Genomic DNA, 26,211 nt, shown 5'->3' with positions numbered 1-26,211 from the left:
TCGTGGAGCTGCACCACTGTTAAACTATGGCAATGGCATGCCAGTGAAGTTCTTTTAACCCCAAGTACCACTGCTGGAAACAAATGACAGGGAACCATTTCAATGAATAAACTGTTGTAATGAATGATTTGACTTGTTTTTTTTTTTATTCAAGGGTCACTATTTGCCTAAGAGTTCAGTAGGTATAATGTGAATTTGTTCCTTTTTTTAATGTAAAGACTAAATGATACAAAGCAAACCATTCAAAATGATGAATCATGAATAAGGGCAACTGGTACGACAACTATCCTCTACTTTTTTACATGTTGTAAAGCAACTGAAGTTCTGAAATAGTACTTGATCTATAGTAGAGAATCAGTCCTTTTACACAAATGAGGTGCTTTTGTCTTAAATTATTTAAATGTCTCTCAGTCCTTTTATACAAATTAGGTGCTTTTGTCTTTTAAAATAATTTTAAACAGTCACTCACGCTTGGTTAAAACAATGAGTAAATGAGTGTGTGGGTACGGTATGGAATAATGGATAATAAATGGATAATAATCAAAAATCGCTGTCAAGTGTGCTGTGTATTTACAATGAAATAACAAGACTTTTTTTAAACATGTCTCAAAGTAGGCTAGCCAAGGCTACTATTTTATCAACTACATTTTATGAGAAAACGTGATCTCCTTAGCCAACGTATATCAGCACTTTATATTTCAAGCAGCCGTTAGAACAAGTCACGGTAAAGAAATCAGCATCTAGGGCTAAAACAACCCATTTTGGGAAATGTAGTGAAATGAAATGGCCACATGAAACACATTCTTTCAAACTGAATTGTGTAGAATAAAATCAAAACAAAAACATTTTATGAAAAATAGGGAAAGAAAGTGTTCGGTTCTTTGGCTATTAAATATTCTGTAGGAAAATGCTCTGTCTATAAATGCTCCCCCCTGGTTGACAACATCCAGGAGAAATATGCTTCCTGCAGTTACTCACCAGCAGTTTTCTACATGAATTTCAATGTGTTCCATGAGGCAATTCAAAATATTTGACACTGATCTGACACAAAGTTTGCATGACATTGTAAAATGGTAAGATTACAAAACACAGGGCCAAGTGACTTGAAAGAACTGAGGAAATATTGGGTAGCATTGCTTTGGAATATATCTTATTTAATTTCGGTGAGGCAAGATAGCCTATATTGTTTGTAGTACCGTAACTTGGCGTCATTTTGATATCAATACTTTTAATGGCAGGCCTGGATTTTGGCAGTCTGAATGAATGAGTTATAGACGGTGTATGTCTTGTATGTGTGAGTAACTTACCATTTTTGTATGTTGAAAACATGTTTTTTATGAGATATCATTTCTTTTTGCAAAGCGTTTTATTATGAGAGCGAGAAATGCAAAGTGACCCTGTAAGAAACGGTTGTGGATTATGGCTATCCTTGTGTGAATTTGTACAGTCTGATGATCGTGTACCGTTTAGCAGTTTCGGTTTGCTATATATGTAAAACAGTGGCTGTGACAAAGGGTGCAGTGGCGTAAGTGTAAACGCATCAGAAACGCAGGTGAAATATGGCCACTGTATGTACTCACGGATTTGACGGCCATCCAACGAGCCTTGATTGACAAAAGAATCAAGCCCGTAGAATTAGAGCTCCCTAGGTCGCCACTTGTGTACCCTTCTGTCCTGCTCCGTTGTGTTATTTCGTGGAGATGCACTTTTAGTGTTTGTAAGGTTTATAAGGCATTTTGATAGGCTTATCTGCAGGTAGGAATCCTCTTCGCTGTTTTGCTAAGCTAGAACCGGAAAACTTGATAGTGGAGAATAGGAGCAGACGTATGTCCCAGCAGGCTTTGCATATGAGAAAATAACAACAGTGTGAGAGAAATTAGGAGAAATTATGAAATTGCGTAGTTGAAACAATATGTTTTTAGCAGAATGGGCATGTAGGTGAAGGTTGACATGATCACAGACTATAGTGCGAATAAACAAAGTAACCATGAGCGAGCTTAGTTTCCTTATCGAACGGTATATATAACAGTCGGTATAAAGCATTAGTTCTTAAAGTGGAGGGTTAAGTAATGTGTGAAATCTATTGCACTCATGTGCTTTTCTCATGTTCAGTACTAGTAGTTATAATTATGAGTGAGTCATGATTTTAAATGTAATGTTTTAATGGGGAGTTGCAGAACGTACATACGTAGTAATTGTTTGTATGTGGCTAGATAGAGAACAGGGCGAGGTAACATGAATGTAGAAACATGGCGTTTGCTGATAAGAAGGTTTTGTACGGTAGCCAAGTGAAGAAATATAGTTAGTAGAAATGGCACAGTGGTGAACTGGTGTAACTTTTTAATAAAAGGAATACATTTGCCGTCATGAAATGCATATGGGTGGCCGTGAGTGAGTTTTGGTAAAGCAAATATAAGCGAAAGAAAACGTTAGTGTAAAAGGAAATTATCTGTCTGAGGGCGAGGCGGGATTCAATCCTTCAACCGGAGGTTTACCATTCTGTGACTTTGTTAGTGCAGCACCATGACATAGCTATGCAATTCGTGAAACATCATTAGCAAACCTGTCCGTGGTTTTAAAGAAGAACACAGGCCAGTAAGCAAAGAAGATCTCCCGTTGAATCCATATGGCTTTCCAATATTGTAGCCGGTTAATAACTGAACATGCAGATGGTACGTCATAATGCAGTGTATACGTTCGGTGAACGGCGGGTAGATATGGTGCAAAAGCAATAATTGAGAAGTAGTAGACAATAATTAGCAAGGGTAAAAGCAGGTTAAAGAAATGTGTTCCTAGCTGGGCTTGAACCTAGGACCCCATGATCCCAAGACTGTAACCTTGCCCACTAGGCCACAGGCAGACTAGCTGTTTAAACTGAAAATGTTTCAGAGTAAAAAGGTATGGGTATTCTGCGTGTGTATGCAAGTTTTTGATTGGGTCGTGTAGGTGAAGATTTGGCTGGTGTCGGTAAAATGTCCAAGGGGGAGACATTTTGTTAGTGGGATAGGCGGTGAGGAGGAGGAGGAGGAGGAGGAGAAGGAGAAGGAGAAGGAGAAGAAGGAGAAGAAGGAGAAGAAGAAGAAGAAGGAGAAGAACAAGAAGAACAAGAAGAACAAGAATAACAAGAAGAAGAACAAGAAGAAGGCGGCGGCGGCGGCTGTATAGGTATGGGGCATGCCATACCTGCCATCCCAATAACAGTGCCCAAATGACACAATAAATCATGAAATCGGCCCATGGACAGTCATAAGACGAACAAAATACACATATTGTGACTATTTGTTCTTGTGAGAAAAAATGACTGACTTTGAATTTTGACCGCATTTGTACAGTAGACTTACATGGAAACCGAATATGGAAACACCTATATTGGAGTGTGCACCAACCGCAGTGGCGCTAGTGAGCAATGTCTCTCAACAAGACCAGGAAGTGAGCTTCAAAAATGAAGTCTGGTTTTGGCCGCTTGACAGCCACCCCACTCTCAGGTCCTGCCAGCAGGACTATCTCAGCTAGAAAGCTAGTTTCGTGTCATGTACAGAAACCATCTGCATTATATAGTCAGTAGATGCATTACCTTGCTTCTCCTAGCTGAATATTACGTTATAGCATTGAAACGAACTTTAGCAAACTAACTACCAGACCATAGATTCCACCATAGAGCCTACATAGGAACCTCTATGGATTCCACCAGCGCTGCTCATGGTGCATTCGGTCGGTCCTCGTCAACTGACTGAATCCACCATTAAAACGCCATTCGGAAATACGTCATTTGAAAAAGTGTCATTATGAAATGAAAAAAGCCATTCGGAAATACAACATGAAATAATTAAATAGCCATGAGGTGGGAATGATTTAATTATTTCGAAATAAAATGAAGTATTTATTTCATAATTTATTTAATGATTTATTTATTTAATTAATTAATTCCATATTTATTTACTTATTTATTTATTTATTTATTCATTTAATTTTGGCACATTTAGACCCCATACAATAGGGGAGCTGATTTAACGCTGAACATTTTACTGTGTAGGAAGAAAAACCTTTTGAAAAAAGAAATAATTGTTTTGATGTGCTGAATACAATTGTACTCTAATGAATAAAAAGGCTATATTAGGCTTGCAGTCAGTACATGGTCTACAGACAAGTGAAGGCTTAATCAGTTGATTTTTATTTACTACCTTAACTTTTTGAAAAAATACCAGACTGTAGGTTTTTTGACGGCCTCCATTTTGTTCACTTCCCATTCTCAGTGAGGCAACAGGTATCTGCCCACTGACTGCCACTTGTGCTTCTTGATTGGCTGAATCAAATTCAAATTCAAATTCCTACAGCCAATTGCAGCCCAGCAGCCTGTGTAAAGACCCACCTTGGGGCCTGTTGGCCATCTTTGCCATTGACTTGTGTTGTGTGAGTTTGGGCCTGGTCTAGCTTTTATTATTTCTGCATAGGGGTGCATGAGCTATTTTTATTTGTCACATATTCACCTGTTTATGTTGGTTTATTGAGTGGGGTTTTGATATTCTGTCTATTGTATTTTGTGTATTGATGTATTTTTTTCTTTTGTGGCACATTAGTTAAGTTTGATTTCGTTTTAAGATGGTCCTGGTTTTGTTTGTTGTTTTGGCCTGGGCTCATCGTGGTCTTTTTTTCCCTTCTCCTGTACTTTACAAGACTGGCCTACCATATCACTTAACTTTTTAAGTTACTTCCCTTTAGCCTGAGGATAAAGGAGTTACTCAAAGACCTTTATCCAGGATAGCAGAATCCATATATTGTGTATGTACTCTATTCATTAGGATCAAAGTATAGATCCTCTAAGATAGTCTTTCATTTCGCATTAATTTAGTCAATTTGTGAAACTGAAGTTGTCGAACATGGGGGATGTGATCGCCCATGCTCCTAAATCTACTGAAATAAGCATTTCAGAGTGAAGTGAAAACTAATCAACCAGGCAAATAACAGTTCTTAGCCTCAGAATGTACATACTGCACATTCCTAGATCATATATGTTTGAGAGAGCATGATAAGGTTGTGGCCAGTATTTGTGGACATACTGTAAGAAATACTAACAACATTTCATTACTCCTGTAAAGTCTTATTCAGGGGTGCTGAATATCCAGGATAGTGAGCAACCTAGATTCCCCATTCATATTAATATGCTTTTAGTTACACTAACATTTCTGTATTCAGCCTTCCTCAGTGTGCCAACAAATGCAAAGATAAAACTTTGGCTTAAATAATTGTGCGTTCACCCATTATTTATTATAATTCTTTTTTTTTTTTTTCTTTTTTTTTTAATTATTACAAATTCTACATTTACCGCAGTAGGTTTTTTTTCATTTACCATCAGCTTGTTTTACATTTACAGGAAGTCTCACATTTACCAGGGGTTTTACATTTACTTTATGTATTCATAGGAAAGGCTGTTATTTGCATGTAGATGTTCATGTTCAGTTTTTAAAAATTATTTCTTTCCCCAGCTCTGCAATCAACCTGTCCAACTAGATGCATCAATCAATCGACACCAAGTAAGAACATGGTTATGTACTTTTCACTGGTTGGATGCCGCTGTGCTCAAGACTTCTGCTTTTTTTGGCGATGTGGAGATTGTTTCTTATGCTTGGTGAGAGTTGTTGACAAGAAGTGAAGATTATATTTTTTAAGTTTGGATCTCTGGTGTCTGATACCTGTGAGGAATTTTTGTGGTGATTTCGATATAATTTTCTCCTGGTTTGCGGCTGCGTTGCTGCTGTGCTGTTCAGAAGCGGTTGCTGCTGACTGGACATTGGTGCTGTCTTTGTATTTTCTGGACTGATTATGTAGCGATCTAATGATATTGTGATGTTGTGAATTAATTGTAGCTGTATAGATCTTAGCTGTCTTGTTGCCGAAGCCCTGGTACTGAGACTTGAGAGTTAGTAGCATTTGAGAGAGTGAGTAGTTTAAGTGAGAAGCTGGAAGCAATGCTGCTGCTGCTGCTGCACAGTTGGTGGTGTTGGTGGTGAGTTTCCTGGTGGTGGGTTGTAGGTGGGTCTGCCAGAAGACATCAAAGGTAAGGAGCTGGTTATGGACCTTTGTTATCCTGCTGTAGAAGTGTCATGTTTTTCGGGTGAACATGACATGACAGATCATCGTGCTATAGAACAAGGCATGACCTGGCTGGGTGCAGAGGTTAGCTTGCACTACATTGAAGGTTTGGACCAGGATCTCGTCAAGGTAGACTCTGCAGGCTGTTGCTGGAATGTCCTGCAGTATCTTTTCCATCAGCCATTTGAACATGGCTGTGCTGTCTTGGGATGAGTCGGTGCCAGAAGAGGGACCTGCTAATAACCGCTGTGGGGGTTGAGTGAGCTGAGCCAGTTAGCACCTGCTATGCTGTCCAGGATGTAGTCAATTCTGGGAAGAGGCTACAACGCGTTGTAAGTCACTGTGTTTAACTGCCTGTTGTCCACACAGAATTGGAGGGAGGTATTTTTCTTCCACACCAGCACTGTTAGGGAATCTCAGTGACTCTTGGATGGACATATCATGGCTGCTGCTAACCTCTTCCAGACCATAGCCTCCGCCTCCTCCCGGCCCTGGGTCTCGCATTGAGACTGGAAGGACTTGGTACATCGCACGGGACTAAAGGAGCTTGGAGAAGGCTATGTGCTGACAGCACCAGGCCTTGGGGCTCAGGTACACCAACTTTCTCCAGTTTCTGCATCTAGTCATCTGAGTGATTGTCTTGTCCTTTTCACAGTCATTGTGTCACAGGATGAGCAGTTGGACCACATCCTCAGGCTTCTGACTGGCTTCTCTGTTTGTGCTGGAATCTACTGTCCATCCACTTCGAACCAAGTGCTTGTCATCTGCCTTGTCCTTTCCTCTCTTCAGTACCAGCCACCTTGAATCGCTGGGTCTGAAGCTCACTCTTGCTTAGGCAGTGGATCTGTCCAGGTCTTCAGACACTCATCTCTTCTCTTTCACTGACTATGTAGTGATGGTCATGCTCTCCGTGAACGTTCATGTCAGTGGTTGCCACATCTTGGATTTTGTCTTGGGCCGTCTGCTTGGTCTTTCAGCAGAGTCCACAAGGATGTAAGCAGCAGCTATGATGAACACTGTGCACCCTGTTACCGCCCAGCCTCTGCTGTTTTGTAGTATAGTCACATACTGTTACCCTCACCCTGAAATCATTTTTAAAAATTTAAAAAACTAATAAAAATAAAAAATAAGAATATAATAAAAATTATTAGTAGAAATAATATAACCTCGATAAAACCCAAACTATAATAAATGTATTTTAGAAACTGTATTTAAAAAATAATCATTAATAACTCAAAATAAATAGAAATAAAAATAAACAAATAAATAGTAATTTAGAATAGTTCAGGATGAGGGTTATAGTGTATGACCGTACAACTAGAGGCTGGGAGTAGAATCTTTATGGGGTGCACAGTGTCCATCATAGTTGTCGTTTACATCCTTGTGGACTCCACTGAAAGACCAAGCAGAGGGCCCAAGACAAGATTCAACGTGTGGCAACCACTGACATGAACTTTCACAGACAACATGACCATCACTACATAGTCAGTGAAAGAGGAGAGATCGGTGTTTGAAGATCTGGACAGATCCACTGCCTAAGCCAGAATGACCTTCAGACTCAGATTCAAGGAGGCTGGTACTGAAGAGACGCAAGGACAAGGCGGATGACAATCACTTGGTTTGAAGTGGATGGACAGCGGGTTCCAGCACAAACAGAGAAGCCAGTCAGAAGCCTGGGGAAGTGGGCTGGCTGCTCACCCAGTAACATGGTGAGTGTGAAGAGGCACCGCACACATGGCTGGGTGCAAAGGGCGGAGAAGGGTGGTGTCTCTGTGTAACCCAAGGTCTAGTGTTGTCAGCATTCACTCCTCACCAAACACCTCTAAACCCATTCCGGCATACAAACGCAAAGTATCAGCAGTGGAACCAGTGGACAGAAATATTAGCAGCTAACCTCCAAAGATTCTAAAAGCTTCACTAGAATTGGCATTTACAGCAGGGGAACAAAATGGCAGATGACTTTCAGAGAAGAGATTGAGAACTGCGACTGCAAGAACTAAGTGAGGTGAGCATCGATCAAGGTTCACATTGTGGCTCACAGTGATTTTCTGATTTTCAGCTGATGAAAAGAAGACTTAACACTAGGCCTTATTCCCCTGGAAGATCCTTTGCAAAATTATTTGATGAGGACTGTGGAGGTGGTGAAGGAGCACAAGCAATACAATTGTGCTGGAGGTAATGGTGCCAAAGGAAGAGAGGCTGGAGGAAGCCAATGAAATTAACCCACTGAAGTATCAATCACTTAAGGATGAGTGCATGGAGGAAAGCTAGTCATCTAGGTGCTTACCAGTGGACATGGGATAAGAGGCTTCTAAGGACCATGGATGCAGAGGAAACTGAGGATTCCTTGAGCAAAGACGGCAACATACAAGACAATGTGAAAAACATCTAAACAGGAGGAAGCAAGAGCATCGAACCATATTTGACCTTCACTGGTGGAATGCTGCTGTGCTGAAGTGTATTTTTTCTTTTGGCTTTTTGGAGATTGCTTATGCTACACTAGGTGAGAATTGTCGTTGAGGAGTGATTACATTTTTAATTAGGCTCTGTAGTGTTTGATTGTGTTTCTGTTACTCTGAGGAAAAGCTGGATTCATATTGTGCAGTGATTTCTGCAATTGGTGGCTGTTGCTAACAGTGGATGAGTGAAGTTTATATTTTAAATTAGGGCAAAATGTGTAGATTATTTTGTTTTCCATTTTGGTGCTGTCATTGTTTTTCTGGAATGATTATGCTGTGATATGATATTATGATGATGTTGTGAATTAAGTATAGGTGTAGAGATCTTAGCTGTGTGTTGCTGAAAGCTCTGGTGCTGATTTGAGTTAGTGGCATTTGAGAGAGAGAATTGTTTAAGTGAAGAGCTAGAAGCAATGCTGCTGCTGCTGCTGCTGCTGCACAGTTAGTGGTGAGTTTCCTGGTGGTGGGTTGTAGGTGGGTTTGCCAGAAGACATCAAAGGTAAGGAGCTGGTTATGTACCTTCACTGGTGGAATTCTGCTGTGCTGAAGTGCTGTGTTTTTTTTTTTTTGCTTTTTGGAGATTGCTTATGCTACACTAGTTAAATGGTAAATGGTAAATGGTAAATGGACTGCATTTATATAGCGCTTTTATCCAAAGCGCTTTACAATTGATGCCTCTCATTCGCAGGCCTCTCATTCGTAGGTGACAACTGTTGTTGAGGAGTGAAGATTATATTTTTAATTAGGCTCTGTAGTGTTTGATTGTGTTTCTATTACTCTGAGGAAAAGCTAGATTCATATTGTGCAGTGGTTTCTGCAATTGGTGGCTGTTGCTAACAGTGAATGAGTGAAGTTCATATTTTAAATTATGGCAAAATGTGTAGATTATTTTGATTTCCATTTTGGTGCCGTCATTGTTTTTCTGGAATGATTATGCTGTGATATAATAATATTATGATGTGAATTAATTATAGGTCTAGAGATCTTAGCTGCGTGTAGCTGAAACATCTGGTGCTGATTTGAGAGTTAGTGGCATTTGAGAGAGAGCTGTTTAAATGAGGAGCTAGAAGCAATGCTGCTGCTGCTGCTGCTGCACGGTTGGTGGTGGGTTGTAGGTTGCCAGAAGACGTCAAAGGTACGGGCATGCTTATTTTATTTCAAAGCTGGTTTTTGCTGCTGGTTTTTTTCAATGATGCTGCTCCTGCAATGATGGAAAAATGTGATGCTACAGTAATTGTTTCATGGTCTTGAAGGAATATAGGAACTTGGAATTTATTAGAATGGTTTCAGGTTTTTTGAGTGAAGGTCTTTGGTTGCGTTTTTGTTGTGTTGGTATGTGGTTTTTAGAGAGAAGGTGTGGGAAAAATATTACAGGCAGACTAGTTTGTAAATGCTTGCAGATTTTAGCTTTGAGCTTAGAAGGGCTCGGCGGTTTCTGCGTTGCAGATGATTAGATGATTTTCTGTAGTAAATGTGTAAAATAGGATTTTTGAGTGGTCTGACTGGCATACTGACTGAGGTTCAGGGTTTGCTCATGTCCATGGCTATGGTGTCCATAGTGTGTGTGCCCTGAGATGCATAGGTGCACCTCTAGCCCAATTCATGTTGGGATGGGCTTCAGTCAACTCCCTCCCATCCCATTGCCCTCCCCCCATCACCCCCTTCCCCTTAGCTAATCAAATTAAGATCATCATTCTACAGATCTGTAAGGACAGCACAGCTGAGTCAGCAGTAACATTAAGTTTCAAACAAAGGATGTGGCATTGCAACTGCTGTAGAAAATAACAGGAACTGACCTTGTGCAGTCAGACCAGACACAGCAGTGGACAAGTTGAGTGGGATAAATCCTCACACTGGAGCTGACCACATCATGGAAATAGATCTGATGAAGATGAAAATAGTGGCTGCAGATGGAGGAGAAAGACCTTTGTTATCCTGCTGTAGAAGTGTCATGTTTTTCGGGTGAACATGACATGACAGATCATCGTGCTATAGAACAAGGCATGACCTGGCTCGGTGCAGAGGTTAGCTTGCACTACATTGAAGGTTTGGACCAGGATCTCGTCAAGGTAGACTCTGCAGGCTGTTGCTGGAATGTCCTGCAGTATCTTTTCCATCAGCCATTTGAACATGGCTGTGCTGTCTTGGGATGAGTCGGTGCCAGAAGAGGGACCTGCTAATAACCGCTGTGGGGGTTGAGTGGACTGAGCCAGTTAGCACCTGCTATGCTGTCCAGGATGTAGTCAATTCTGGGAAGAGGCTACAACGCGTTGTAAGTCACTGTGTTTAACTGCCTGTTGTCCACACAGAATTGGAGGGAGGTATTTTTCTTCCACACCAGCACTGTTAGGGAATCTCAGTGACTCTTGGATGGACATATCATGGCTGCTGCTAACCTCTTCCAGACCATAGCCTCCGCCTCCTCCCGGCCCTGGGTCTCGCATTGAGACTGGAAGGACTTGGTACATCGCACGGGACTAAAGGAGCTTGGAGAAGGCTATGTGCTGACAGCACCAGGCCTTGGGGCTCAGGTACACCAACTTTCTCCAGTTTCTGCATCTAGTCATCTGAGTGATTGTCTTGTCCTTTTCACAGTCATTGTGTCACAGGATGAGCAGTTGGACCACATCCTCAGGCTTCTGACTGGCTTCTCTGTTTGTGCTGGAATCTACTGTCCATCCACTTCGAACCAAGTGCTTGTCATCTGCCTTGTCCTTTCCTCTCTTCAGTACCAGCCACCTTGAATCGCTGGGTCTGAAGCTCACTCTTGCTTAGGCAGTGGATCTGTCCAGGTCTTCAGACACTCATCTCTTCTCTTTCACTGACTATGTAGTGATGGTCATGCTCTCCGTGAACGTTCATGTCAGTGGTTGCCACATCTTGGATTTTGTCTTGGGCCGTCTGCTTGGTCTTTCAGCAGAGTCCACAAGGATGTAAGCAGCAGCTATGATGAACACTGTGCACCCTGTTACCGCCCAGCCTCTGCTGTTTTGTAGTATAGTCACATACTGTTACCCTCACCCTGAAATCATTTTTAAAAATTTAAAAAACTAATAAAAATAAAAAATAAGAATATAATAAAAATTATTAGTAGAAATAATATAACCTCGATAAAACCCAAACTATAATAAATGTATTTTAGAAACTGTATTTAAAAAATAATCATTAATAACTCAAAATAAATAGAAATAAAAATAAACAAATAAATAGTAATTTAGAATAGTTCAGGATGAGGGTTATAGTGTATGACCGTACAACTAGAGGCTGGGAGTAGAATCTTTATGGGGTGCACAGTGTCCATCATAGTTGTCGTTTACATCCTTGTGGACTCCACTGAAAGACCAAGCAGAGGGCCCAAGACAAGATTCAACGTGTGGCAACCACTGACATGAACTTTCACAGACAACATGACCATCACTACATAGTCAGTGAAAGAGGAGAGATCGGTGTTTGAAGATCTGGACAGATCCACTGCCTAAGCCAGAATGACCTTCAGACTCAGATTCAAGGAGGCTGGTACTGAAGAGACGCAAGGACAAGGCGGATGACAATCACTTGGTTTGAAGTGGATGGACAGCGGGTTCCAGCACAAACAGAGAAGCCAGTCAGAAGCCTGGGGAAGTGGGCTGGCTGCTCACCCAGTAACATGGTGAGTGTGAAGAGGCACCGCACACATGGCTGGGTGCAAAGGGCGGAGAAGGGTGGTGTCTCTGTGTAACCCAAGGTCTAGTGTTGTCAGCATTCACTCCTCACCAAACACCTCTAAACCCATTCCGGCATACAAACGCAAAGTATCAGCAGTGGAACCAGTGGACAGAAATATTAGCAGCTAACCTCCAAAGATTCTAAAAGCTTCACTAGAATTGGCATTTACAGCAGGGGAACAAAATGGCAGATGACTTTCAGAGAAGAGATTGAGAACTGCGACTGCAAGAACTAAGTGAGGTGAGCATCGATCAAGGTTCACATTGTGGCTCACAGTGATTTTCTGATTTTCAGCTGATGAAAAGAAGACTTAACACTAGGCCTTATTCCCCTGGAAGATCCTTTGCAAAATTATTTGATGAGGACTGTGGAGGTGGTGAAGGAGCACAAGCAATACAATTGTGCTGGAGGTAATGGTGCCAAAGGAAGAGAGGCTGGAGGAAGCCAATGAAATTAACCCACTGAAGTATCAATCACTTAAGGATGAGTGCATGGAGGAAAGCTAGTCATCTAGGTGCTTACCAGTGGACATGGGATAAGAGGCTTCTAAGGACAATGGATGCAGAGGAAACTGAGACGGCAACATACAAGACAATGTGAAAAACATCTAAACAGGAGGAAGCAAGAGCATCAAACCATATTTGACTAAAGAGTGCAGAGGAGTGGATCAGTTATCTGGATCAGGCCAGGCCATTGATAACAAAGCTGTCCTCCAAAGAGGGGGGTGGTGGTGGGCAATAAAAGAGTGTTAGCCAGTGGAAGTAGACACAGGTTGTCTCCCAGGTTAGTAAGAACAGGTGCTGGAAGAAGACACGTTGAAGGGGGTGAGGTGGTCACAGTGCGGAATGAAGAGGCGCCGCAGGATTGTACAGGAGCCCTCCCAGTCACTGTTGAGCATGTCACAGAAAACAGGTTTGATGACCATGAATGGAAGCTATTGATGTACCAGTGACCCATGGATGAGAAGCTTAATTGGATACAGAAGACTGAGATGAGCTTGCAGTAAAGGTTAGTTCCTCAGATGTCAGTGCTGATCCCTTCTTGAAGGTTCATGTTGGTGGTTGCGGCACCTTGGATTTTGTCTTGGTTCCTCTGCTTGGTCTTTCTGCAGAGTTTGCAAGGATGTAAACAGCAGCTATGATGGACACCGTGCACCCTGTAACTGTGCCACCCCCAGCCTCTGTTGTTTTGTAGTACAGTCACACACTTGTAACCCTTGTAATCCTGAACTTATTTAAGTAGTTCTTTAGTTAAATAATAATAATAATGATTATTAATAATAATAATAATAATAATAACAATAATAATAATAATAGTAATAATAATCATAATAATAATAATTAATTAATTAATTAATTAATTAAACTCTAACCCTAGCTCTAATAAAATGAATATATTTTTAAATGATAATAAATAAATAAATAAATAAATAAATAAATAAATAAATAAATAGAAACATTTTTTTTTTTAATTAAAAACAATAAATAAATAAAAAATAATAATAAAAAAACCATTTTTAAATAAAGGTTCAGAATGAGGGTTACAGTGTGTGACTGCTTTACCAGAGGATCGGGGTGGACACGATTACAAGGTGCATGGTGCCCATCACTGCTGCCTTCTGCATCCTTGTGGGCTCTGCAGAAAGACCAAGCAGAGGACCAAAAACAAAATCCAAAGTGCTGCAACCACCAACGTGAACCTTCACGGATAGCATAACCATCACTACACAGTCAGTGACAGAGCGGAGATGGGTGCTTGAAGACCTGGACAGATCCATTACCTGAGCAAGAGTGACCTTCAAGCCCAGCAGTTTGAGGATGCTGGTACTGATGAAAGGCAACGGCAAGGAGCATGACGACATTTGGCTCAAAGTGGGTGGAGAATAGATTCCAGTTCTCACAGAGAAGCCAGTCAGATGCCTGGGGAAGTGGTATGGCTGCTCACTGTGACACTGAGTGTGAAGAGGACAACAGACCATGCACCTGACTGAGTGCAAAGGGTGGAGAAAGGCGGTGTGCCTGTGTAACCTAAGGCCTGGTGCTGTCAGCGCACGTTCCTCCTCAAACTCCTCTAAGCCCTTCCAGTGTACAAATTGAGGTGAGGTGCTGACATTCCTACCTCAACGATTGATCGGAGCTTCCCAAAGCTTCAGGAGAAGCTTCCCTTCAGAGATGACATTGAGGACTGGGACTGCATGGACAAACACTCCAGGTCAGCAGTGATCAATGTTCACACTGTGGCTTACTGTGATTGGTAGTGGATGAAGAGGAGACTCGCCTTTTTCCACTGGAACATCACAGCCCTCAGGGTAGGATTGGTAGGATTAGTAGAAGTGAAGGAGTACAAAGGAACATCATTATGTTGAAGCTGATTGTGCCATGGGAAGAGAGGTTTGAGCAAGCCAATGAAACCAACTGAAGAACTGCTGAAGAACTGCCAATCACTTAAGGATGGGTGTATGGAGAACAGCTGGGCAGCTCAGGGCTTAACAATGAAAGTGGGTTAAGAAATTTCCAAAAACAGTCAATACAGGAAAAAAACTGGAGTAAAGAGGGCAACATACAAGACGATGTGCAAAACCGCCAAACAGGAGGAAGCAAGAGGATCATACTGAAGAGTGTGGAACCCTGGATTAGCTACTTGGCTCAGACCACAGCAATAATAAGAAAGTTGTCCCCCGATGAGGGGGAGTGGTGGTGGGCAAGAAAACAAAGTACAAGATCATGCGCAACACGGCTGAACAGGTGGAAGAGAGCATCACACTGTCTTTAGCTGAAGAGTGCGTAACATTGGATTAACTACTTGGCTCAGGCCAGACTTGCAATAGGAAAGATGTCCCCCAAAGAGGGGGGGTGGTGGTGGGCAAGAATAAAACCAAAACATGCCAACAAGTATTGTTGAATGGATGATTTCAGATTCAACATGGGTTGAGAATGGATTCAAATTCTTCAGAAAGCCAGTCAGAAACAGTGGCAGGGCATTGGATCAGCCATACAGTTCATTCTGGGCCTGATCAACCCAGTCTGTGCATCCTTCAGAAAGTCAGTGCGTTTACATGCACAGTTAAAATCGATCTATATTAATAGCTCGATTTGGCCAAAGATGAGATTTAATTGGATTATTGTCGTTGTCCCATTATACGTGACTCGGAAAGAATCGATTTATTGACGAGGTGTGTCTGACACAGGCTTCTTATAAATCCTGCTTCCTCCAATTTTGTCGCAAACTTTTTTTAACAGTTCGCCATTCCGCGTTTTTCTTCCATGCATTTTATGATATTTAAGTTAACTTTAAATAGATAAAAAGATAACTTTAGTTGCGATAGCATGAAGTTGGTCTCCTCGTCCATCCAGAAATGTGTTTTTTTTCACCATGATACTAGGGAGGGCAAAACGGAGCTTTAGAATGTCGCCGGCAGTGTGTGCATGTGAGCTCGACAATGCATTTCTCACAGAAAAGGTTGTTTGTCGCCTTTTTTAGTTCATTACAGTGGTGATAGAAGTGACAATAATTAAGTGGTACTGTGCTGTTAGCCTTTATTGATCGCTGTACAAGCTTAATGTGAAGTAGCTAGCACAATCGGACAGCACTAACCCATAACAAGACCAGGTTAAAACCTAGTATATGGCTGGACCTAACACACGTGATCTGGCCGACCAATGGTGTAGCTTCATCACTCAGTCACTCAGTCAGTCACAGACATTTGCATTTGTAGGGCTGGCCCCCTGGTGCTGTCCAACCAAAAATGTACTTTGAATGGTACTTGCTCAATCGACCGTTAAATGTAAAAACCATTCAATTATAGTCAGCAGCACCAAAATTTTCTGTCACACCCTTAATAAATGGCAAAAGTCCCAGTAGAAGATAGAATTAAATCTTTAAAAGTTATATATTTTCTGAAACCTTATCAATTCCGCTTGGCCGCCGTGAGCGTATAGTTGCCATGTAATTTACGGAACATGCGCAGAGTACCTAGGCCAATTTTTGGCCTATTGAAGCGTATGCCGTATGCGACCCCCAACCGCATTATCTAGGTATGTTAGTCCGACTCTGAAAAAATCGACTTTGTACGATTTCAGTCGGACTACAATGTTTACACGATTTTTAAAAGTTCCGTTTTAGCCAGACTAAGCACAATAAATCGACTTATTCAAACATCATGTAAACCCACTGAGTGTGTGATAGCACCAGAACAACTACTGATGAAAGGACCTCATCTGAGGATAAAGCCAGGAGCAACAGTGTCTTTCTGGTGTGCACATTTTTAGGGTAAGTATGTAAATTTAATTTTATTAGGAGGTGAGTGTTATGCCCCCGTGTTTCGGTTGTCATGTGGATTTCCTCGTGTTCCTGTTATTTATGTTCCTTGTGCTTTTGTGTTCCTCATCATGTCTTTGCTTTTCCCCACAGGGTGGGCGTGACCTTATTCCCCATGCACTCCCTAATGACTTCCAGCCTTCAGCCATTTTCTCACTCGTTCAGGTCGCATTCCTCACACCCTCCCTTATTAGTTCTAATCAGTACCAGATTATAAAGTCACGCTTTTTGTTTCGCCCCTTGCCAGATCGTTGATTTGTCGCCTAGCTTCGCACCACGCAATCCGCGCATAACCCAAGCCTAGTTCTATTTTCCGTACCCCGATTCTCTGCACCTTCTTCGTTTCCCTTACATTGCACTGTTCTCTTGGCCACTGAGTTTTGTTCATGCACTTGGTTTCAGTGTTCCCCTGTCTGTCGAACCTACGTGTTGTTCTTTGTCGCGTCTCGTTTCGTGTTCCCTTGTTCTACCCAGTTTACCTCCCCAGCTCCAACCTCCCGGTCCAGCCCGTCCTTCGCCGGCCTCCCAGTCCCCAGTCCAGCTCCGCCGCCGAAACCGGAGGAATCCCGTCCAGCGCCACGCCCAGCCAGATCCCGGACCACCACCTCACAAACCCTCACGGTCCCTGTCCCAAGTCTGCCCTGGTCCCTACCGCCCTCTGCCGTGTACTCAATAAACCCCTTTCCTGAATTCCATCAAACTGCTGTCTCTGAGTCCTGCATTTGGGTCCAGGCCGAGCACGGCTCATAACAGTGAGGGCAGTTTTTCCACATTGTTTATGCCCCCCCGCCCTACTAGTCTGACAAAAAAAAATTCAGTCGATTTTACTGCAGGAACGAAAAACTCCTGAATCACCAGGATCACAGCATTATTTCAGGTAAGACCCTAACCCATTATTTCAGTTTTCATTGCAATTACTTGTATTATAGTGGCAGAAATGTTTTACATGTTTGGTTTGTGGTATAATCTCATGATAAAACCAAACAAGTAATTTTAGAACACTGCAAATTGTATATGCTTCAGCAACTCTGCTTCTACTTTGACAGCTGTTAAGTTCTCCCATGTTAATTATAAAGGACCAGCTAATCTTCTGTGAAAATGCATAATTACCAGAAAGCAGTGTGTCACCTGTTGGATTTTTCATGCTTTTCTGTAACACAGTACTAATAGGTTTGAACAATTAAGTTCTCCTGTGTCTTAACTTCATCTGAATACACATTCCCACACTCACACTCTGTAACTGCTTCCCATTGTTATAGACAAATGGCCACAACTAAAGTTCAATCACTGTAAGGATATACAATAGCCACAGATCAAAGGGGTGTCATCGGCAGCACCAATCTTGATCTTTCCACCGGAAATTATCTGTAAATGTCTGTCTACTAAACATCAAATGGAGCAAAGACAACATTGTCTGGCAATGATAAAGGTAAATGTACTGTCTTTCTTTATTGCTTTCATGAAGTAAGGTTTTGCTAAATTTAACAAAGACCGCACCAAACACCAACAGACGCCGAGTTAAACTTTGCTTTGGGTTTGTAGCTGTTGTATGCTAATAGGGTGTGCTGGTTTAAACAGGATTTTAAAGAGGTGAAATTTTGACCCTACTGGTGGCTGTACTTCAAAATTTGTCCTTAGTCATTTCCACATGTTTGCTGGTTTGAAACTTTAGTATTAAATTATTTTGCACCATTTATAGTTTTGTTCTAATACTGAGGTTAATGCGTGTAATCCTGCTGTAATTGCTGGACGGGCTGTCCTGTGCTGTGTTTATGATGTGATTTGACACTTTCCCACACAAACATGAGGGATTTTTTTTCCCCCTGAAGTGCAAATCATTCATATATCGTGTTGCATGTAGCCTGTAGGTCTTTCATTTGGACGTTTCTCATTCAATTCAGTGTATTCACTGAACTGAATTTTATCTGTGGATTGCTCAATTGAATTACCGTTATTACAAGCGGTATGTCAAGTAAAATTTGATTAATTGACATTGCTTGCTCCTGTTCTGTCTCTCCATGTAATATTTTACCATCATTCCTTTTGCGGTGCGGTTATCTCTTTTTCCACAAGCAAAATACATTTTATTTGCACAAGATCCACATTTGCTCCAGGGGTTTCAGAAGGGGGTGTGTTGATTGGAGAAACAAGATAGATGTACCCACATGGACGCAATGTCAAAGCATTTTTACACAACAGACCCTGGGTAGTCTTCTCTGGGGATTAAGTCGCATCCTGCCCATCTGTACTAAACACGGTGCAGTTCTCTCACTCTACAGTAGGTGCTCTTAATCTGTTTAAAAGTTTCTAGTTTTGAGGTCACCACACACACACACACACACACACACACACACACACAAGGATAACTACCATGAACACGCTGCAGTATTTTAAATGTTTTACAGGGGCATGATAGGTTCTCAGAAGCAGTGGGAAATGTCCACATTAAAAATTGAACCTACACAAAAAGGTTAAAGGAAATAAATTCATGATTCATCATGTTCAATCAAGACTTTAAGCAGAATTAGGTGTCAGTGCTGGGCTAAAACAAAAACCTACAGCCAGATTTTCAGATAAGATTGAACACCCCTGTTTTATATGGATACACTTTTCTTTTTACTGCAAATAGGCCTATATTAATTCCTGATCCTGGAAAGCCAGAGTCAGCTGGTTTTTGTTTTTTCCTTGAGATTCAGACCAAGAAACCAAGTCACCTGAGTTAACTGTGTAATCAACTGCTTTATTTGATCAATTACTGTGATACTGAAGTTCTGAGTAACAATGAAATTCAGCAGACCCTGCACCTCTCCAAGACCAGAAGTGAGGACCACTGGCTTAAAGACCAGTGGTCCTCACTTGCGTTCCAAACGCTTAATTTTTACCACCCTGCCTCATTTCCTGTTATTGATGACTCCGCATGACAATTTCACATGTTTTTGACCCGTTTGGCCTTCCATACTGAGAAAGGAGACATGAAAAGGAGAAAAATAAGCGTTTAAACTTCCAATCATATTCATTTCTCTCGATATTCAAGCAACTAATTGTTATAATTGTCTCAATTGTAAACTCAATTGAACAATTAGTCATTTGACTGTGCTGTTGGAGTGCTTATGGGGACCCCTGTAGCATAACCATTGAAACACAAGTTTAAATCCCTGCATAACCTAATTCTAAAGGAAATTTATTTATAATAAAACTAGTTGATCAGACCAATTAAAAGTTACAGGATGTGAATATGGAATATGTATTCTTCATGGCATAAATAGGCATTTCGGACATATGACCTATTACGACATGGTCTAGGGTCAGACCGTAACAGGATGAATGATAAGGGAAATCGGTAAGGGAAACGTACTGCAAACCGACCAGTAACTCCAGTCCCTATCCATATCTATCTGAAAACTGGCAAATCTTTGAAAGGTATGGGCATGGGGTGGCTTTGAACGTTTCGGACAGTTAGTCAAACAAAAATTCTAAATAGCGTACCCCCAATGAAGAGTTAAAACTCCACCCAGGGTACCTTCAAAAATAATAAAGGAAAAATAACAAAGGAAAATAACAAAGTAGTGTCCTGATGGTAAGATCTGCAATCCAACTGGGAACACACTAACTACCCAGAGTATAATACGGCGAGCAGAGAGCAAAACAAGCAAATGGTCAAACACAAAATCCAATCCACAGACAAAGCAGATAGGCTAGGTGAGAATTGGAATCAAAACAAAAATAGGAAGGAAGGAAGCAAGTCAATGGTCAAACACGGGATTTAATCAGGAAGCAACCAGAAGGGCTGGACTGGATTCGGAATCAAAACAAAAATAGGGTCGAATACACAAAGGCAAAAGAAGCAATCGTGGTACACACCACACCAAATACAAGTTCGAAGAGCTAGTCTCCACTGGTAAGTGGCAAATGCTGGCTTTTTCAAACTAATCAAAGTAATCGGAGTTGGAAACGGCCAATCAGACAACAAACAGAAAGAACGAAACACTCAAAACAGAGACAAATGTAAATAAACGTATGGTAGGAGTCGCAAAAGACCTTAAGAAGAAAAATCACACCTTAGTAGACAAAGGGATTAATGAAGACAGTGGTTCCCCATGATTGAGTTTTAAATCCCCTGCCATGCTCCATCTGACAGCACGTAAACCAGGGCTGTCCAATCTTATCTGAAAAGGACTGAAGACCATGATTGTGGCTGGGTGTTTGTCACAGAAGTCACAAATGTCACAGCGTGATTTTTGCCATTTTGATGGCAGTTCTGTGGCTTTCCAAGTTTTATTTATTTATAATTATTATTATTATTTGCCATTTCCATGATTTCCCGTTTTAGAGCTTTCCATGACTTTTGGCAGTACTGGTAACTGTCAACCTTAAAGGGGAACCCCACCTTTTAAGACTTGTATGGCTTATTATGTTGTAAATGCTCTCGACTATGGAAATATTTTGTAAAAACCACACAAGATTTCAGTTTTTTTTTTTTTTTTTTAAAACCCCAACCCTTAATAGAGATTTTGACCTATGGATGTCGCCATTATTTTAGACGTGGAGTGCACTTTCGGTATATGACGTAAAATGGTTTCACAATTCCACAGAATTTGTGTGTGATGTGATGCACGGGATATCTGTGAATAGGGTGGATTCAATAAACATCTTGGTGTATTGGCATTTAGGGATTATGCATTTAAAGGAAGTATTATCACCGGTTTAAGCTCATATCATAATGTTATTATTGATCCATGCTGTATATATACAATAACATTGTCAATTAAATTAATGAGGATGATGACACATTTCAGTTTCAACAAAAACAACAGTTTGACCTATATGGCCAAGTGACTCTGAACAGCTGTTGCTAGATACACAACTTTTCCATCTCTGTCGGCAAAAGCGAGCAGTTACCACACAGACACCATCTCTGGCCCTAGTCAGCAGGGTTTCAGAGTATGCTATTTTTTACAAACAGCACCCCATATCTAGGTGCCATTTAAATCGTGCTGGAATCAAGACTAGCACATGCCTATACTGACAAGTTTGAGAGCACACTGCAATCACTACAATTTGTATTGGGCTAGAACAGTGACAGTTAAATTCTGGCATTGAAAATAAAATTTAGCACTGAAAACAAAACCTGAACTGAAAAAGGAAACATTGGCATTGAAACACTTGTATTGGAAAAAGTTGTATTGGCACTGAAAAAAGTTCCACTGAAAAATAAAACACAGGCATCAATAAATTAGAATCTTACAATCTTATCTTATTTTATTTTGATATTTTTTGTTTTTCAATGTCAATCAATGAGATAATTCATTAATAAATTAATTAAAACGTGTTTTTATTCAGATTAAAACATGACTGCGCCCAGGCAGAATGACTGCAGTGCTATGGTTGATATTCTGGTGGCGGTTGTCCGACTACGATCTATTCTCTGGTCGTCCGTTAGCGTTAAGCTGGCAGTATACTCAGTAAGAAGAAAGAACTTCATGATTGAGAACCACCGGCGAACATGTCCACGAACACTGTTGTCGGTATACTCCGTGAGAACACCGCACCGTTTAAAGTCACTCCACGCCGCTGGGGCGTGAATAATTACGAATAATTACGAGGCAGCTATTAACCGGGGCTGGAATCTCAACTAGACCTCTGTCTCGCGGCTACGCCATGGATGTATAAAGAGAAGGGCTACGCGAGATCACAACACAAAACAAAAAGTTTAAAGTGTTTAAAGTGGCTTTAGTTTATCTAGCTATGAAAAAGAAGAAAAAAAGGTGAAGAAGATGGTACGTTTGCCCTCTAAATCAGAGTAGGGCGAAGAATGGAGAGTTTTGTCTGTACATTTGGCAAATGCGAGTTTAGACGAGGGGGTCCACTTTCTCTTATTTCCGAATGTGTGCTAGGCGTTTTGATGACTTGCTGAAACGAGTAGCACCATTCATCAAACATGCGGGAACTCACAGAATTCCCATCTCTACAGAAGAGAGATTGTCGTTGACTCTCCGTACATTAGCATGTGAATTCAGCCCTCTGAACTCTCAACCGTGACGTAACCAGCTGTGATATTTGGACCAATAGCTGAGAGGGGGAGGTCGGAGAACAAGAAAGAACTTTTCGAAAAGTTCTCCCTGGAGGCCGTCGCACACTGCACCGTACAAACACACAACACCGCGTCTTTTTGTTCGTCAGTTGTTCTGATTGCTTCATTTTGCTCAAAAAGTTCCACTTCGTACAAAGTATACTGCCTACTTTAGATGGTTCATTTGTTTAGTCACAAGGCTATTTGTAGATTATACTTTTAAAAAAAATAGTTTTATAGTTTTGTCGCAAGTAATTAAGGTAGACTGGAAAATCGGAGGTAAAGGTAGGCCTATCAAATTTATTTTCAAAATGTAGCTAGTGAAGTGAATAGCCCCTTTTCCACCACAGGGCCAAACTATTCTGAGCACGGAGTGGAACGGTATAGTGTAATATTTTTTGTGATTTTTTGTTTCCACCTGGAAACGGTTTGGCGCGGAACGATTACAAACCGTGCCCAGCACGATATTTTCGGCACGGTTAGACAACCATGCTCAGTGCAGCAGAACCGTCCGGGTGGGCAGGCTTAATGACGTATCACGTCAGTTTTGTGACTCCGCATGCGGTCTCTTCACGTCCTCTTCCGTAAGCTACCTCAGTGGAGAAGCTAATATAAATAAAAATGCCAATCAAAAATTGTATTCCATCATAGCAGCAAGATAAACCCGTCAACAGCCCTAAGATATGCCAATGCAGCAGTGAAAACGCTGCTCACTGAATAACGAAATAAACGGGACAAAGTTTTAAAAAATACCTTGTCATTCTACAGTCAATATCTGGGACTAAATATTGAATAAATACATAACCTTACCATTGGTTTTACGCGTAGAGATGTCCCTTATGAGACTGAGTAGTAATATATTGTCCTGGACAATCCGTTTATGAATATATTTCGCACATCTGTGATGCCTGGGTACGTTCAAAATAGCTGTGCATAATACCACACGTATCGTTTACGGCGTTGTCGCCCTTTTTAATACGGTCTGGCTTGATTGACAGTTCATTTATTCAGTAGGTGACAGTATAAGCTTTCCAACGATATATAACATGTCTAATTTTGCTTTTGGAATAGCGTTTTACCGGACAGCGTAACCGAAAATGTTCTTATCGCATTCACTCTGTGGTAGCAGTAGCCTAAAAGACGCTGCACCTAACAAAACGTTGTTAACGATTTTTCGTAATTTCTTGGAAAATACGATTATTATTGAGGATTTCTGGGCATAGCTAAGCCATATATTTGCTGATAGACCTATCAGACATCGTTTTCTGGAGCAAAACAGAAGCGGATTTAACTCCATCTACTGAACACAGATAAAATTTCATCATTTCTATGCAAGTATTACTGCTCAAAATATTTCGGTTATACACGTTATTTTAGGATTGAGTGTCTTTAAATAGGTTAGTGGTATTATATAATGTGGATACTTCACACTGCAATGTAAGTGTTAGTTGGTAGTGTAATATTTTTTGTGATGTATGCAACAGAACAGTGATGGTCAGTGGAGGATACACTAAAAAGAAGAACCAAAAACAGACCAAAATACACAGAATCCTTGTTCGTTTCGTCAGCCAACAAAACATAACATAACAAAAACAAAACAGTATGGGGAGCGACGACAACAACTGGCGCATATTTATTACATTCACAACGGGACGCCTTCGCTGATCCACCGCATCACTTTGCTGTCCTCACTAGTTTTGCAGCCCAACAGTGGAAACAGAAACGGTAACCGTTCCCACGAGTCCTGAGCAGCGCGGAACGGCATGGAGCGGCCCTGGTAACGAGTCGGCCCTACAGTGGAAAAGCGGCTAATGTGAAAATAAACAGAAATGCAGACTGATTCTTAAGTAGCCTACAGCAGGGTTGGGCTATGCAAACATTTTCAAACCGGTTTGATATTAAGCCAAATACCGGACCGGACCAGTAATACCGCACGTGACTCAGCCGCTCCCGAGTGGAACTGTTAGGCCAATTTTGATCCTGGCCTCAAAAATGATCCGGGTGATGCAATGACATTCTAAAACAGCTTTTATACCCGTTGTGACATAGTTAACGTTTCGTTACAGCGTCTGTTGCTATGCCGACGCTGCCAGCCTTGATACATTCTGTTGCATAAAGATTCTAAGACAACTCAGCAATTTCTCTGGTTAAAGGGTTATTTTCCAGCCTGAAATGCGATCATATTAGTAAATGGCTACACATGTCATCTAACTTGCAAGTAGGCCATATCTCCCTAGATATGAATTAAATGTTTTTAACAGAAAATAATAAAAACAAATGTGATTTTATCCACGGAAATGGCTATACAAAAAGGCAAAATAAATGTATTGGTCACGATCGCCATCGCACACAGCACTATCCAGTGGTATGCACTTATAGCTAGCTAGCCACCACTGCAGCATTTTCAGGAATATGAGCATGCAGCTGAAATCCTCTACGGAAAGCAACCTCACAGTGATCTCATCTACAATCAGTAGGCAGTGTTGTGCTTCACTTCGGGGGCTTATTCTGCTCTTACAGCTCGTTTCCAGCCCAAACCACTGCAAATAGAGTGAACCTTTAAACTTTTTGTCAGTGACATTTCCTTCTGAAGTCTACGACGGCAATCGCGACCAGGCACAAAATTGTGCCTTTTTTCTTTTTTGCACTCAGACCCTAGTGGCTCCGTTTATAAACAAACATAATATTATGTTAATCATGTTGCTATATTGCTTATTAGCCTACTAATGCAATACAAGTTGGATTTAGCGCCATCGGCACAGGTTGCTGATGTAGGCTACTTTTTAATTTGCCAGAACGTCTCAATGACAAATGCCGGTTCAGTCAGTTCGCATAAAATCAAACCGGGACCAGACCGGCAAAACCGGAAACCGACCCAACCCTAGCCTATCCGCTTGTTAAGCCATGACATATCGCCCTTCTGATAATACTGTTTCCGGGTCCAAGCCTCTGCTGCGTTGGCTTAGGCTCTAGTCTTTTCAATGTGGCGCCAGTGGGTGCTAACGTTAGGTAGCTGTTTACATCCTGTTCTTACCAGTCCTTATCAGTTCTCATTATGCATCTACATTAGTGCACAACCTGTCTACATTACAGTTTATCATTACTGTACACCTGCTACCATATATTCTTACCACTGTATTATATGTAAGGAATAAACCACGACGGGCTGTCCCGTTATCGGAAAATAATGGTAGTTCTACTATTTGCACCGTTGTTAAGCAAAAACCTCTGGTCGTTAATTCTATGAAACAAACGATTATGTCAAGAACAAATAGTTCCTTCTTGTTTTATACCATACAGTTAGCACCTATTTTAGTCATTTTTGTCATTACATTATTTAAGAAAGCTACATGAAACCATAACTCAATCAAATTAATCTCCCTAGCTTTGTCTTGCTTTTTTAAAATGTTGCAGTCTAGCAGTGTAGACATTGCGTTTTTCCAAGACACTCTGAAACCAGGTTTGAATGCCAGTTAGCTTTATGATAGGTTCGCCATCACTTGTCACCTAGCCAATATAAAAATTCTGGGTTTTAGGTCAGAATGATCTCACAGCATGCTTGTTATGCCG

The 26,211-nt window shown here is 41.2% G+C and overlaps 1 protein-coding gene across 2 annotated transcripts in view; it reads right to left on the bottom strand.

Moving 5' to 3' along the window:
* LOC118219756 (apoptosis regulator BAX-like) overlaps nucleotides 1–26,211 on the bottom strand; it is a 39,863-nt gene that overhangs the window by 5,036 nt on the left and 8,616 nt on the right. Inside the window, exon 3 of one of the 2 annotated variants that reach the window (XM_035403147.1) lies at nucleotides 10,346–10,453. The exons of the other annotated variant lie outside the window; for it this stretch is intronic. Within the exon in view, the coding sequence (XP_035259038.1) occupies nucleotides 10,346–10,453 (108 nt within the window). The remainder of the gene's footprint in view (nucleotides 1–10,345; nucleotides 10,454–26,211) is intronic. 2 annotated transcript variants of the gene reach the window in all.

The sequence above is a fragment of the Anguilla anguilla genome, chromosome 2 (assembly GCF_013347855.1).
Source record: "Anguilla anguilla isolate fAngAng1 chromosome 2, fAngAng1.pri, whole genome shotgun sequence".
NCBI lineage: Eukaryota > Metazoa > Chordata > Actinopteri > Anguilliformes > Anguillidae > Anguilla > Anguilla anguilla.
The sequence above is the reverse complement of the archived record's forward strand: the minus strand, read 5'-3'. Positions and strand labels throughout refer to the sequence as shown.